At 50.9% G+C, this 14,435-nt stretch overlaps 1 protein-coding gene across 6 annotated transcripts in view; it reads left to right on the top strand.

Annotated features, from left to right (window-relative positions):
• Positions 1 to 14,435, top strand: part of LOC125462947 (pituitary adenylate cyclase-activating polypeptide type I receptor-like) — a 211,882-nt gene that overhangs the window by 143,463 nt on the left and 53,984 nt on the right. For all 6 annotated transcript variants that reach the window (XM_059640288.1, XM_059640307.1, XM_059640301.1 and 3 more), the window contains 5 exons: positions 4,351 to 4,483; positions 4,664 to 4,817; positions 6,907 to 6,967; positions 11,145 to 11,214; positions 12,211 to 12,302. In XM_059640288.1, the coding sequence (XP_059496271.1) occupies positions 4,351 to 4,483; positions 4,664 to 4,817; positions 6,907 to 6,967; positions 11,145 to 11,214; positions 12,211 to 12,302 (510 nt within the window). The remainder of the gene's footprint in view (positions 1 to 4,350; positions 4,484 to 4,663; positions 4,818 to 6,906; positions 6,968 to 11,144; positions 11,215 to 12,210; positions 12,303 to 14,435) is intronic.

Here is a 14,435-nt window from a genome sequence, read left to right as displayed (position 1 = left end):
CCACACGGGTTCTTTGCCAATTGAAGATTTGTTAAGTCTTTCCTTGTTCCTCTTTAAGAACGTCTCAACTAGGAGCAGCGGCTAGAGGCCATTCAGCCCCTCAATCCTGCTCTGCCATTTAATACGCTCGTGGCTGATCATCATCTCAGCCTCAAATCCACATTCCTGCTCTCCATAATCCATCAATCTGTTACTCGTAAAATATCTGCCTATCTCTTCCTTCAGATTTATTTAACGTCCCCCAGCATTCACCATATCCTCCGGGAGTGAATTCCACAGATTCACGACCCTTTGAGAAAGTAATTCCCCCTCATCTCTGTTTTAAATTCACCAGCCCTTATCCTAAAGCGCTGACCTCTCGTTCTAGATTGCCCCACTTGAGTAAACATCCTCTACACGTCTACTTTGTCAGTCCTCATCAGCATCTTCTTGACCTCAGATAGATCACCTCTCAAAGTTCTGAGGAAGGGTTACCGGAACCCGAAATATTTACTCTGTTTTTTACTTCACGGATGCTGCCAGACCTGCTGAGCTTTTCCAGCAACTTCTGTTTTTGGTCCGGAGAGTACAGGCCTCGACAGCTCAATCTCGCTTTTATTCTGCTCATTCATGGGATGAGGGCCTCACTGGCCAGGCAGCGTTTATTGCCCATCCCTAATTGCCCAGAGGGTGGTCAAGAGCCAACCACATTGCTGTGGGTCAGGGGTCATGTGTGGGCCAGACCGGGTAAGGATGGCAGTTTCCTTCCCTGAAGGACATTAGTGAACCAGATGGGATCTTTTCCCCAACAATTGACAATGGATTCATCATGAGAGTCTTAATTCTAGACATTTATTGACTTGAAATTCTGCCATTTGCCGTGGTGGGATTCGAACCCGTGTCCCCTGGGTCTCTGGATTAACAATTCGGTGATAGTACCACTCGACCATCGCTTCCCCTCGAAGATACGAAACAAAAATGTGGAAGTTGTTTGGGGATCACTTGTTATAGGTACTGGATAGGTTTGTCCCACTGAGGCAAGGCAAGGATAGTAAGGTGAAAGAACCTTGGATGACAAGACATGTTCTACACCTAGCCAAGAGGAAGAAGGAAGCTTACTTAAGGTTGAGGAAGCAAGGATGGGAAAGGGCTTGAGAGGTCGACAAGGAAGGAACTGAAGAATGGACTTTGGAGAGCTAGAAGGAGATATGAGAAAGCCTTGGCGGGTAGAATCAAGGAAAACCCCAAGGCTTTCTATACCTATGTGAGAAACAAGAGGATGGCCAGAGTGAGGATAGGGCCAATCAGGGATAGTGGAGGCAACTCGTGTGTGGAGTCAGAGGAGGTACAGGAGGTCCTTAATGAATACTTTGCTTTAGTATTCACCAGTGAGAGGGATCTTGACATTTGTGTGGACAGCATGAAACAGGCAGATATGCTCAAACAGGGTGTTGATAGGAAGGAGGATCTGCTAGAAATTTTGAAAAACACGAGGATAGATAAGTCCCCTGGGCCAGATGGGATATACCCAAAGTTATTTCGAGAGGTGAGGGAAGAGATTGCTGCTCCTTTGGCAGTGATCTTTGCACCCTCACTGTCCACTGGAGTAGTGTCAGAAGATTGGGGGGATGGCAAATTGTCATTTCCTTGTTCAAGAAAGGGAATACGGATAATCCTGGAAATTAGAGACCAGTCAGTCTTACTTCTGTGGTGGGCAAATTGGAAGGGATTCTGAGAGACAGTATTGATGTTTATTTGGAAAAGCACAGTTTGATTAGAAATAGTCAGCATGGCTTTGAGGGGGGCAGGCCATACCTCACAAGCCTTAGTGAATTCTTTGAGGATGTGACAAAACACATGGATGAAGGTAGTGGATGTGGTGTATATGGATTTTAGCAAGGCATTTGATAAGGTTCCACATGGTAGACTCAAACAGAAAGTAAGGAGGCATGGGATTCAGGGAAATTTAGCTGTCTGGATACAAAACTGGCTGTCCAATAGAAGACAGAGGGTGGTAGCAGATGGAAAGTATTCAGCCTGGAGCTCGGTGACCAGTTTGGGGATCTGTTCTGGGACCTCTGCTCTTAGTGATCTTTATAAATGACTTGGACGAGGAAGTGGAAGGGTGGTCTAGTAAGTTTGCCGATAACATGAAGGTTGGTGGAGTTGTGGGCAGGGTGGAGGTCTGTTGTAGGTTGCAACGGGACATTGACAGGATGCAGAGCTGGGCAAAGAAGTGGCAGATGGAGTTCAACCCAGAAACGTGTGAAGTGAGATAACATGGTGTGAAGCTGGATGAACACAGCAGGCCAAGCAGCATCTCAGGAGCAGGAAAGCTTGACGTTTTGGGTCAGGACCCTTCTTCAGAAATGGGGGAGGGGAAGGCGATTCTGAAATGAATAGCGAGACAGGGGAGGTGGATAGAAGATGAATAAAGGAGAAAATAAGGTGAGAGGAGGAACACAGGTCAAAGAGGCAGGGTTAGAGCCAGTAAAAGTGAATGTAGGTGGGGAGTTAGGGAGGGCATACATCATTCCAGGGAGGACGGTCAGGGGGGGCGGGATGAGGTTAGTGAGTAGGAGACGGGGGTGCAGTTTGAGGTGGGAGGAATGGTTAGGGAGGCGGGCAGTAGCTGGACTGTTTTTTGATGCGGTGGGGGGAGGAGAAATTTTGAAGCTGGTGAAGTCCACATTGATACCATTGGGCTGCAGGGTTCCCAAGTGAAATATGAGATACTGTTCCTGCAACCTTCAGGTGGCATCATTGTGGCACTGCAGGAGGCCCAGGATAGACATGTCGTCTGAGGAATGGGAGGGGGAGTGGAAATGGTTCGCGACTGGGAGGTGCAGTTGTTTGTTGCGAACCTAGCAGAGGTGTTCTGAAAAGCGGTCTCCAAGCCTCCGCTTGGTTTCCCCAATGTAGAGGAAGCCACACCGGGTACAGTGGATGCAGTATACCACATTGGCAGATGTGCAGGTGAACCTCTGCTTGATATGGAAGGTCATCTTGGGGCATGGGGTAGGGGTGAGGGAGGAGGTGTGGGGGCAAGTGTAGCACTTCCTGCGGTTGTAGGGGAAGGTGCCGGGTGTAGTGGGGCTGGAGGGCAGTGTGGAGCGAACAAGGGAGTCACGGAGAGAGTGGTCTCTCCGGAAAGCAGACAGGGGTGGGGATGGAAAAATGTCTTGGGTGGTGGGGTCGGATTGTAAATGGCGGAGGTGTCGGAGGATGAAGCAATGGATCCGGAGGTTGGTGGGGTGGTATGTGAGGGGTAGGGGGATTCTCTTACGGCGGTTATTGCAGATCGGGGGGTGTGAGGGATGAGTTGCGGGAATTGTGGGAGACATGGTCGAAGGCGTTTTTGATCACTGCGGGGTGGGGGGGGAAGTTGCGGTTTTTGAATAAAGAGGACATCTGGGATGTTTGCAATAGACAACTGCACCTCCCAGTCGCAAACCATTTCCACTCCCCCTCCCATTCTCTAGACGACATGTCCATCATGGGCCTCCTGCACTGCCACAATGATGCCACCCGAAGGTTGCAGGAACAGCAACTCATATTCCGCCTGGGAACCCTGCAGCCTAATGGTATCAATGTGGACTTCACCAGCTTCAAAATCTCCCCTTCCCCCACCGCATCCCAAAACCAGCCCAGTTCGTCCCCTCCCTCCACTGCATCCCAAAACCAGCCCAGTTCGTCCCCACCTCCTTAACCTGTTCTTCCTCTCACCCATCCCCTCCTCCCACTTCAAGCTGCTCCTCCATTTCCTTCCTACTAACATCATCCTGCCCCTTTGACCTGTCCGTCCTCCCTGGACTGACCTATCCCTTCCCTACCTCCCCACCTATACTCTCTCCACCTATCTTCTTTTCTCTCCATCTTCGGTCCACCTCCCCCTCCCTCCCTATTTATTTTTTAACCCTCTCCCCATCCCCCTTTCCTCATGAACGGTCTAGGCCCGAAGCGTCAGCTTTTGTGCTCCTGAGATGCTGCTGGGCCTGCTGTGTTCATCCAGCTCCACACTGTTGTTTCATGTTGAGACCCTTCTTCAGAAAATGCTGCCCTGGGCTGGAGGGCAGGTCTTATTAGGAAAGGTTGAGGGAGCTGGGGCTTTTTTCATTGGACTGAAGAGGATGAGAGGTAGACTTTTAAGCGACTCTTGGATAGGCACAAGGAGGATAGTGAAATGTAGGGTGTGCAGGGTAGATTGATCTTAGTAGGATAATAGGTTGGCACAACATCGTGGGCTGAAGGGCCTGTACTGCGCCATACTGTTCTATGTTCTATGTTCTATTTAAACCTCCCACCTCTGGAATCAACCGAGTGAACCACCTCTGAACTGTTTGCTGTTGCGGGACTACTCTTATCTTTCAGGAAACTGCACTGCACTCGCAACTACATCCACATGAATTTATTCGTCTCCTTCATCCTGCGGGCAATATCGGTCTTCATCAAGGACGCCATCCTGTACTCTGAGGACGAGGTCACTCACTGTTCCATCACTACGGTAGGGATGAGCTTGGTGCATGGGCCGGGAGGGGGTCAGGCTGGGTCAGACACGCCCCGCGGAGGGCGAAATAAGCAAGGGGTTCGGTGGGAAGGAAGGGGTGCTTTCGGATGCGAGGGGTTTTGCTGGGGAGTGCCTCGCGTTTCCCTGCCCCGTAACGCAGCCTCCGTTCGCTTCCAGGTCCAATGTAAAGCGATGATGGTCTTCTTCCATTACTGCGTGATGTCCAACTACTTCTGGCTGTTCATCGAGGGCCTCTACCTCTTCACTCTGCTTGTCGAAACTTTCTTCCCCGAGCGGCAGTACTTCTTCTCGTACATCCTTATTGGCTGGGGTGAGTCCTTTGTTTGTCAGTGCCATCCTGGGATTCAACTTCTGGCCGTTGCCAGGCAGACTGGCATGGAAAGGAACCGCGATCTGTCTCTGTGCTCCGGCAGGGGAACGGGAGGGAACACGTGCCCACCACCCCAAACACATCCCCTCGAGATCTCCAACCACCATCCACCCCCACCCACCCCCAACACGTTCTTGCCTTTAACCCCGACGGGCGTAAACATTGACAAGCGATCAGGTGCCGTTAGCTTTGGGGCAAGGTGGCATTTTGCATGCGTCAGCGCAGGGTCAGACCCATCATCTGGGTACTACCCTTCGGACTTTGCTGGCTGTGCCAATGTGGGCTACCTGTTACCACAGCTACAGAGCAGGTGGGTAACACATTACATCTTACAGTGAAGCTGTCCCCCTCCCCACCCCGACCACCACCCCTCCTCCTGAGTGACCTTCGAAAGCACAGAGCTGTTTATCAGGACAGCCATACAGAAAACATTTATACCCTGCGATATTAAACATCACCAATGTTAGCTCGGGATTAATCCCTCCAACTGGAAATTCAGGGAGAACCTGAGGAAGAGAGGGAAAGCGAGAGAGAGAAAGAGAGAGAGACAGAGAGATGCAGATAGAGAGATAGAGAAATAGAGAGAGAGAGACAGACAGAGGGAGAAACACAGGGAGAGAGAGAGACAGAGAGAAAGACAGAGAGCTGGACAGACAGAGAGAAAGAGACACAGAGACTCAGCCAGAGATAGACAGGGGGAGACTGAAGGATGCAGAGAGAGAAAGAGACAGACAGACAGAGAGATAGAGAGACAGCCAGACAGAGAGATAGACAGAGAGAGGGGGAGAAAGTAACAGAGAGAGAGAGAAAGAGAGAGAGAGAGAGAGAGACAGAGAAACAGAGAGAGATGGAGAGAGAAGTAATCAGACAGACAGAGAGACACCGAGAGAATTAGACAGAGAGAGAGAGAAAAAGTTTTACTAAGCTAAAACAAAGAACTGCAGATGGTGGAAATCTGAAAGACAAAAGGAAATTGCAGGTGGAACACAACACGTCCGGCAGCACGTGTGGAGAGGAAAACAGGGTTAATGTTAGCAGGTGAGGAAAAGCGGTGTCCATCCTGTAGATGATGTTTGAGGGATGTGGGCATTGAGTGGAGAGGTGGAGACAGAGTGCAGAGAGAGGGAGGTACGAAAGGGGTAGGCTGAGAAGGGGATTGTAATTATCAGCAAGGACAGAAGGGAAACTGAATAGGTGATAATGAGAACGGGGGAGTAAAGGGGAGTAGGAGAGAATGGGTAGGCTGTACTGAAAGCAGTATATGCCAGGTTTTCAATGTATCTGTAAAGGTGTGTGTGTGTTTGTGTGTGTGTGTTTGTGTGTGTGTGTGTGTAATGTTCGTGCATTTGTGTAGATGTGTGTGCGTGTGCGTGTGCGTGTGTGTGTGTGAGTGTGTGTGTGTGTGTGCGCGCGCGCATGCATGACAGTGTATGAGAGTGTGTGTGTGTCCAGGTGTGTGCATGCATGCATGTGAGTGAATGTGTGTGTAGATGTGTGTGAGTATGTTTGTGTGTGTGTGTGTGCATGTGTGTGTGTGTGTGTGTGTGTGTGTGTGTGTGTGTGTGTATGTTTGTGTGTGTGTGTGTGCGTGCATGCATGACAGTGTATGAGAGTGTGTGTGTGTGTCCAGGTGTGTGCATGCATGCATGTGAGTGAATGTGTGTGTAGATGTGTGTGAGTATGTTTGTGTGTGCGCGTGTATGTGTGTGTCTCTGTGAGTGTGTGTGGGATCTTGCTGTGTATTAGCTGCCTGCCATGATTCCTCTGCGGTGAAAGGGAAATACTTTGCAAATGTTTAAGTGATTTTTGCGATAATAAATGTGCTGGCTTGTGATTTCCCTGATCGACACAGGGTGGCAGCAGATCCCCATCTTGCAATCTGCTGCCCACTGACAGTCACAGAGCCCACAGACGGGCCCTTCGGCCCGACCAGTCCATGCTGAATATAATCGCGAACTAAACATCCAGATCCGAAGGGAAAGTTTTGTGTTTTGGGCTGGGAAGTAATATTTTGGGTTCTGGTTTGCAGGCACGCCCACCATCTGTGTGACGATCTGGACAGTTCTGAGGCTACATTTTGATGATTCTGGGTGAGTCCTGCCGCTTGACCTCAGTGCCCTGCGCGCATGGAGCATTCTGCAGTACTCCAGCCAATCCCAGCACAAACAACATCTTATGTTCACAAATCACACCGTACCGGGCCATGGTGCCTCTGGCTTATTTGAAATCATTCAAGCTTTCAGGGCGCAGCACCTTTGTCAGGCACAGTAACTCCAAATAAACCTGTTGGGCATTAATCTGTCGCCACGCAACTTTCCCAGCCCAATGCCAGCACCTCCACATCGTCTTCAGACCAGGCACATTGCAAACTTCTGGGCTCAGTATTGAGCTCAACGTAATTCATAATTTGTGGAACCCACTCCCATTCCCTCCCTTTCCTGTAGCTTTACTTGTTGCATTCTCTGTCACCACGTCCTCTCTCCCTCTCCCCACTCCAGTGGGACTGTCTGTCTTTGACTGTCTGACAGTTGGACACACCGTTTCCCCCGTTCCGATCACTTAATCTGCACTATCTAACACCCTTCCTCCCCCAGCACTCCAGCCCTACTCCAGCCCAAATGCTGTCCCCTCCACGGGTCACATCAGCCCTGTTGAAGAGCCATCCAGATTCGAACCGTTAGCTCGCTCGCTCTCCACGCATGCTGCCGGACCCGCTGCCACCCCCAGTGTTCCTTATTTTTAGTTCTTCCTCTTTTCTCGGGAGGGAGAACAGAGAGATCGTACAACACCGTGCAGGGGAGGAGTGGGTCCACTTTACAGGGGACATCGGCCTCCCAGAGGATGCAGAATTATATTGGTGGTAGGGCTGAAGGTGGCTGAGCAGGGTCAGGAAATAATCGGCTGAAGGAGGGCGGATTCACTCACCGGTTCCTGAGGCAGGGGGACTGATGTATGAAGGGAGACTGGAGTTTTATTTTAAATGCTGTAACTGTACCAGCCTCCTCCACTTCCTCTGGCAGCTCATTCCATACACGCACCACCCCACTGTGTGAAAAAGTTACCCCTCGGGTCCCTTTTAAATCTTTCCCCTCTCACCTTAAACCTATGCCCCTCTAGTTTTGGACCCCCCCCCGACTCTGAGGAAAAAGACCTAGACAGGGTAAATGGAGCAAGGATGTCCCTCATGACCAGAGAGCCCAGGACCAGGGGTCACAGCTTAAGGACTGAGATGAGGATGAATGTCTTCTCCCAGAGAGTGGGCAGCCTGTGGCATTCTCTGTCACAGGAAGTGGTTGAGGCCAAAATGTTGAATTTTTTCAAGCAGGAGTTAAATAGAGTTCTGAGGGTGAAAGGGATCAAAAGGATATGGGGGGAGAATGACAGAACAGGGGACTGAGATAACACGGTGTAGAGCTGGATGAACACAGCAGGCCAAGCAGCATCAGGGGAGCAGGAAACCTGACGTTTCGGGCCTAGACCCTTCTTCAGAAATGGGGGAGGGAAAGGAGGTTCTGAAATAAATAGGGAGACAGGGGGAGGTGGATCAAAGATGGATAAAGGAGCAGATAGGGAATGGAGCCAGTAAAGGTGAGTGTAGGTGGGGGGGTAGAGGGGATAGGTCATTCCAGGGAGGACGGACAGGTCAAGGCGGTGGGATGAAGTTATTAGGTAGGAGATGGGGGTGTGGCTTGAGGTGGGAGGAGGGGATGGATGAGAGGAAGAACAGGTTAGGGAGGCAGGGACGAGCTGGGCTGGTTTTGGGATGCAGTGGGGGGAGGGGACGAACTGGGCTGGTTTTGGGATGCAGTGGGGGGAGGGGAGATTTGAAGCTGGTGAAGTCCACATTGATACCATTAGGCTGCAGGGTTCCCAAGCGGAATATGAGTTGCTGTTTCTGCAACCTTCGGGTGGTATCATTGTGGCACTGCAGGAGGCCCAGGACGGACATATCGTCTAAAGAATGGGAGGGGGAGTTAAAATGGTTCGCGACTGGGAGGTGCAGATGTAGGGGAAGCCACACCGGGTACAGCGGATGCAGTATACTACATTGGCAGATGTGCAGGTGAACCTCTGCTTAATGTGGAATGTCATCTTGGGGCCTGGGATAGGGGTGAGGGAGGAGGTGTGGGGGCAAGTGTAGCATTTCCTGCGGTTGCAGGGGAAGGTGCCGGGTGTGCTGGGGTTGGAGGGGAGTGTGGAGCGGACAAGGAAGTCATGGAGAGAGTGGTCTCTCCGGAAAGCAGACAGGGGTGGGGATGGAAAAATGTCTTGGGTGGTGGGACCGGATTGTAGATGGCGGATGTGTCGGAGGATGATGCGTTGTATCCGGAGGTGGGATGGTATGTGAAGACAAGGGGGATCCTGTTGGGGCGGTTATTTTGGGGACGGGGTATGAGGGATGTGTTGCGGGAAATGCGGGAGACACGGTCGAGGGTGTTCTTGACCACTGCGGGGGGAAAGTTGCGGTCCTTTAAAAACGAGGGCATCTGAGATGTGTGGGAGTGGAATGCCTCATCCTGGGAGCAGATGCGGCGGAGGCGGAGGAATTGGGAATAGGGGATGGAATTTTTGCAGGAGGGTGGGTGGGAGGAGGTGTATTCTAGGTAGCTGTGGGAGTCGGTGGGCTTGAAATGGACATCAGTTTCTAGCTGGTTGCCTGAGATGGAGACTGAGAGGTCCAGGAAGGTGAGGGATGTGCTGGAGATGGCCCAAGTGAACTTGAGGTTGGGATGGAAGGTGTTGGTGAAGTGGATGAACTGTTCGAGCTCCTCTGGGGAGCAAGAGGCGGCGCCGATACAGTAATCAATGTAACGGAGGAAGAGGTGGGGTTTGGGGCCTGTGTAGGTGCGGAAGAGGGACTGTTCCATGTAACCTACAAAGAGGCAGACATAGCTGGGGCCCATGCGGGTACCCATGGCCACCCCCTTTGTCTGTAGGAAGTGGGAGGAGTCAAAAGAGAAGTTGTTGAGTGTGAGGACGAGTTCGGCTTGGCGGATGAGAGTGACGGTGGAGGGGGATTGGTCGGGCCTGCGGGACAGGAAAAAGCGGAGGGCCTTAATGCCATCTGCATGAGGAATACAGGTGTATAGGGACTGGATGTCCATGGTGAAAATGAGGTGTTGGGGGCCAGGGAATTGGAAGTTCTGGAGGAGGTGGAGGGCGTGGGTGGTGTCACGGATGTAGGTAGGGAGTTCCTGGACCAAAGGGGAGAAAATGGAGTCCAGATAGGTGGAGATGAGTTCGGTGGGGCAGGAGCAGGCTGAGACGATGGGTCAACCAGGGCAGGCAGGTTTGTGGATTTTGGGAAGGAGATAGAAACGGGCCGTGCGGGGTTGGGGAACAATGAGGTTGGAGGCTGTAGGTGGGAGGTCACCTGAGGTGATGAAGATGTGGATGGTTTGGGAGATGATGGTTTGGTGCTCGGGGGTGGGGTCATGATCGGGGTGGTAGGAGGAGGTGTCAGAGAGTTGGTGTGTGGCCTTAGCGATGTAGAGGTCAGTGCGCCATACTACAACTGTGCCTTCCTTGTCTCCAGGTTTGATGGTGACATTGGGTTTGGAGCAGAGGGAGTGGGGGACTGCATGTTCTGCGGGGGAGAGGTTGGGGTGGCTGTGAGGGGTGGAGAGGTTGAGGTGATTGACATCACGATGGCAATTGGAGATGAAGAGGTCAGGGAGGGTAGGAGGCCCGGGGGTGGTGTCCAGGAGGAGGACTTGTGTTGGAGGTGGGAAGTTGGATAATCAGCCATGATCATATTGAATGGGGGAGCAGGATCGAAGGTCCGAATGGCCTACTCCTGCTCCTGCTTATAAATCACTGAGAGACAGTAAGAACTGCCGATGCTGGAGTCTGAGGTAACACAGTGTGGAGCTGGAGGAACGCAGCAGGCCAGGCAGCATCAGAGGAGCAGGAAAGCTGACGTTTCGGGCCTAGACCCTTCTTCAGAAAGATTTTCCCCACCTGACCCGAAACGTGAGCTTTCCTGCTCCTCTGATGCTGCCTGGCCTGCTGTGTTCCTCCAGCTCCACGCTGTGCAACTCCCTTCTCCCGTTTGCTGTGTTCGCAAAAGGGGAACGGGATTATTATTTGATGTAGGGGCGCGATGGGGAGAGATGCTCAGCGATGTGGCCTCTTTCTGTAATAATTCTGCGGGCGGGTTTGGAGGAGGGTGTCGGGAAGATGGAAAGGCTCAGGGGCATAGGCCCAGGACACAGCCGCTCTGGGTAACATGTCCCTTTTCCTCTCTCTGTCTCTGTTTGTCTGTAGCTGCTGGGAGACGAACGAACACCGTGCTCTGTGGTGGGTGATTAAAGGCCCAGTCATTGCCTCCATCATGGTAAGGAGATGCTGTTGGTGGGTAAAGTTACTGAGGGACTATCCCTTTCCCAGGAATGGCCTCATTCTCGTCAAGGTTACACACACAGCTATCAAATGCCTGTCATTAAAGAGACGATGGCCTAGTGGTATAGTCACTGGACTGTTAATCCAGCGATGCAGACAATGTCCTAGGGACCCAGGTTCAAATCCCACCCTAGCAGAGGGTGGAATTAAGAATCTAATGATGATCACAAATCCACTGTTGGGGAATAATCCAGGTGGGTCACTAATGTCCTTTAGGGAAGGAAACTGCTTTTGTGCTCCTGAGATGCAGCTTGGCCTGCTGTGTTCATCCAGCTCCACACTTTGTTACCTCGGATTCTCCAGCATCTGCAGTTCCCGTTATCTCTGCCATCCTTACCTGGTCTGGCCTACATGTGACTCCAGACCCACAGCAATGTGGTTGACTCCTAGATAGCCTCTGGGCAATTAGGGATGGGCAATAAATGTTGCCTGGTCAGCGATGCCCTCATCCTATGAATAAAGGAAAGAGGCTTTTGGCCTGGAAACTCAGCTGTTAACCTGGGCTAGAATCCTACCACAGCAGACGGGTAGATTCCGCATTCAGTAATGAAGTATATCGGAGCTCAGAATGGAACGATTATCCGGGAAAGTCCATCAGCAGGTTCATTAATGCCCTTTAAGGATGGAAATTTGCCATCCTCACCAGACCCACTCTGATCTGCCCTCTGTAATGCTTCAGGAGCAATAAATTGCCTCTCGTTTGAACGTTGCCCACACCGTTTTGGATGAAAAAGCTGAAACATATGAATTAAAGAGCGGGAGAAGGCCATTGGACGAGGAGTGGCCATTCAACCCCTCGATTGTATCTACCACTCAGCTGGGGACGTAGGGTGAGCAGCGCACAGGTTTGAGGTCAAGTGGGGAGGCTGGAGCCAGGCTCTGTGCCAATAAGCTGGCCTGTGATTCTTCTCTGCCTGTTCTCTCTCCCCAGATAAACTTCGTGCTGTTTATCGGAATCATATTTATTCTGATACAAAAACTGCAATCCCCTGATGTTGGAGGGAATGAGTCCAGCATTTACTTGTAAGTACACTGTGTTTGTCTGGGATTTCCACTTTCATATGGTTACCGTCCCGTTTTACACATGCGAGAAAGTTTAACAACTCTTTCTGGGTGTGACTGAGTTACCGCTTATTACTTATTACTTATTAGCTTATTACTTATTACTCATAACTCATTACTTATTAGATTGTTGCTTATTACTTATTACTCTACTTATTACTTATTAACTTATTACTTATTAATTTATTACTTATTACTTATTATTCATTACTAATTAGCTTATTACTTATTACTCATTACTCATTTCTTATTAGTTTGTTACTTATTACTTATTACTCTACTTATTACTTATTAAGTTATTACTTATTATTCATTACTTATTAGCTTATTACTTATTATCTTCTTACTTATTACTCATTTCTTATTAGATTATTACTTCTTACTTATTACTCTACTTATTACTTATTAGATTATTACTGAAGTTATTACTTATTACTTATTACTCATTACTTATTACATATTAGCTAATTACTTATTACTTATTAGCTTATTACTTATTAAGTTATTGCTTATTACTTATGAGCTTATTACTCACATGGGGCTAGTCTGACAGTTTGCAGCGTTTGGCCTGATGTGGTTCGGAGTAGAGTCTCTGTTTCACTCCCTGGCCTGTTACACATTGGCTTTGGGTGTGAGATCAGGTCTGCAACAGCGATGTCTCTCCCGGTACCTGCAAGCAGGCTCTTCCAGCGCCATGAGAGCTCGTTCGGCCCATCGGCAGTGTGCCGAGCCCGTGTCCTCGATTATCCACCCACTGCTGTGGCGCTCTCTGCCACCCTGCCTCCCCCAGTTCACATGCCACTCAGCCCAGCAGTGAGCAGACAGCGCGCAGTGTACACTGTCCAATGGCCCACTCAAGCCCCTTCCCGTGACAGTGAACAGGTCGCAGGATGGCTCAATGGAGCACCCTCTGTGGGATTTATCGGTGACTAAAGTCGCCTGTAGCTCCATATTCTGACATCCCCACGCCCCCTCCCGTGCAGCCTCCCCTCTCAGAGCCTGCCCCTTCTGAGGGTTAACCCTCTCCTCCTCCCACCTCCAACCCCCTCCAGCCCGTGTCCCAGGACTGAGCGACAGCTCAGTATCGACCTGCAGGCCCCTCACCCTCCTGGATTTTGTCCTCGGGGCATGTCTCTTTCAGAAGCAGTGAAGTTGGGGGCCAACGTTAGTTGGGAGAGTTCTGAGGGTCCCCAGAAAATGTACAGGCGAAGTGGTGGTGGTGGGAAGGGGGGTGCGGGGGGTTGTTTAGTTCCGGAGGAGCGAGGTCTGAGGTTGGGGGGGGTGGGGAGTTTGGCTTTGACAAGCTGGGAGGTGGCTCTACTCATAGATTGGGATGGGATTAGATCTGGGGGAGGCGGGGAGGGATGTGAGCCCAGCAAGAGAGAGGCAAGTTGGTTCCTGATGGCCAGTGGTGGCATGTCAACAGGGTGAAGACATGATTGAGGGAGTTGGAGCAGGAGTTGCAGAGGGATTGTGGCAAAGACCATACCTTGGGCACAACAGCATTGGAGCTCACCTCTTGCTCAGGAGGTGGGGGACAAAGATGAAGGACAATTTGTGAAGATAATTGCCCAGGTGGCCAAGGGGAAGTAGGCAAGATGGCTAGAGGGTGATGGAATATAACTCCCTCAGGGGTAGTAAGGGCCGAGAACACAGCGTAGAGCAGGCCAGGCAGCATCAGATTTAACCGCTGATGGTTACTCGTTAAAAATGAGGCAAGTGATAGGCTCACCACGATCTTGACGATGCTCAGTTGCGTGCGGTAGGAAGAAAAGAAAGAGCGCAGAATGATGGGACTGACTGGAGAACTCTGTATCGAGCTAGCATCAGATTGATGTGACGAATGGCCACTTCTGTACCATTAATGTCTCTCTGACTCGATCTGACGGGCCTCAGGCTGCCCCCCCGTGAAGCACCTTGGGGCGGTTTGTTACATTAAAGGTGTTAGGTAAATTCAGCAGTTTGTTGTTATTGCAGGCTCTGTTGCCTCTTGCTGATGGTGCCCAGGGGGAGGGGATCCTCCTCAGGCCCAAGGCCTTTGCGTCGCCCAGCTCACCTGTTCTCCCCTCGGGGAGCTGCTCTGCAATCCTCCCC

Source organism: Stegostoma tigrinum, chromosome 2 (assembly GCF_030684315.1).
Source record: "Stegostoma tigrinum isolate sSteTig4 chromosome 2, sSteTig4.hap1, whole genome shotgun sequence".
Taxonomy (NCBI): Eukaryota; Metazoa; Chordata; class Chondrichthyes; order Orectolobiformes; family Stegostomatidae; genus Stegostoma; species Stegostoma tigrinum.
The sequence above is the reverse complement of the archived record's forward strand: the minus strand, read 5'-3'. Positions and strand labels throughout refer to the sequence as shown.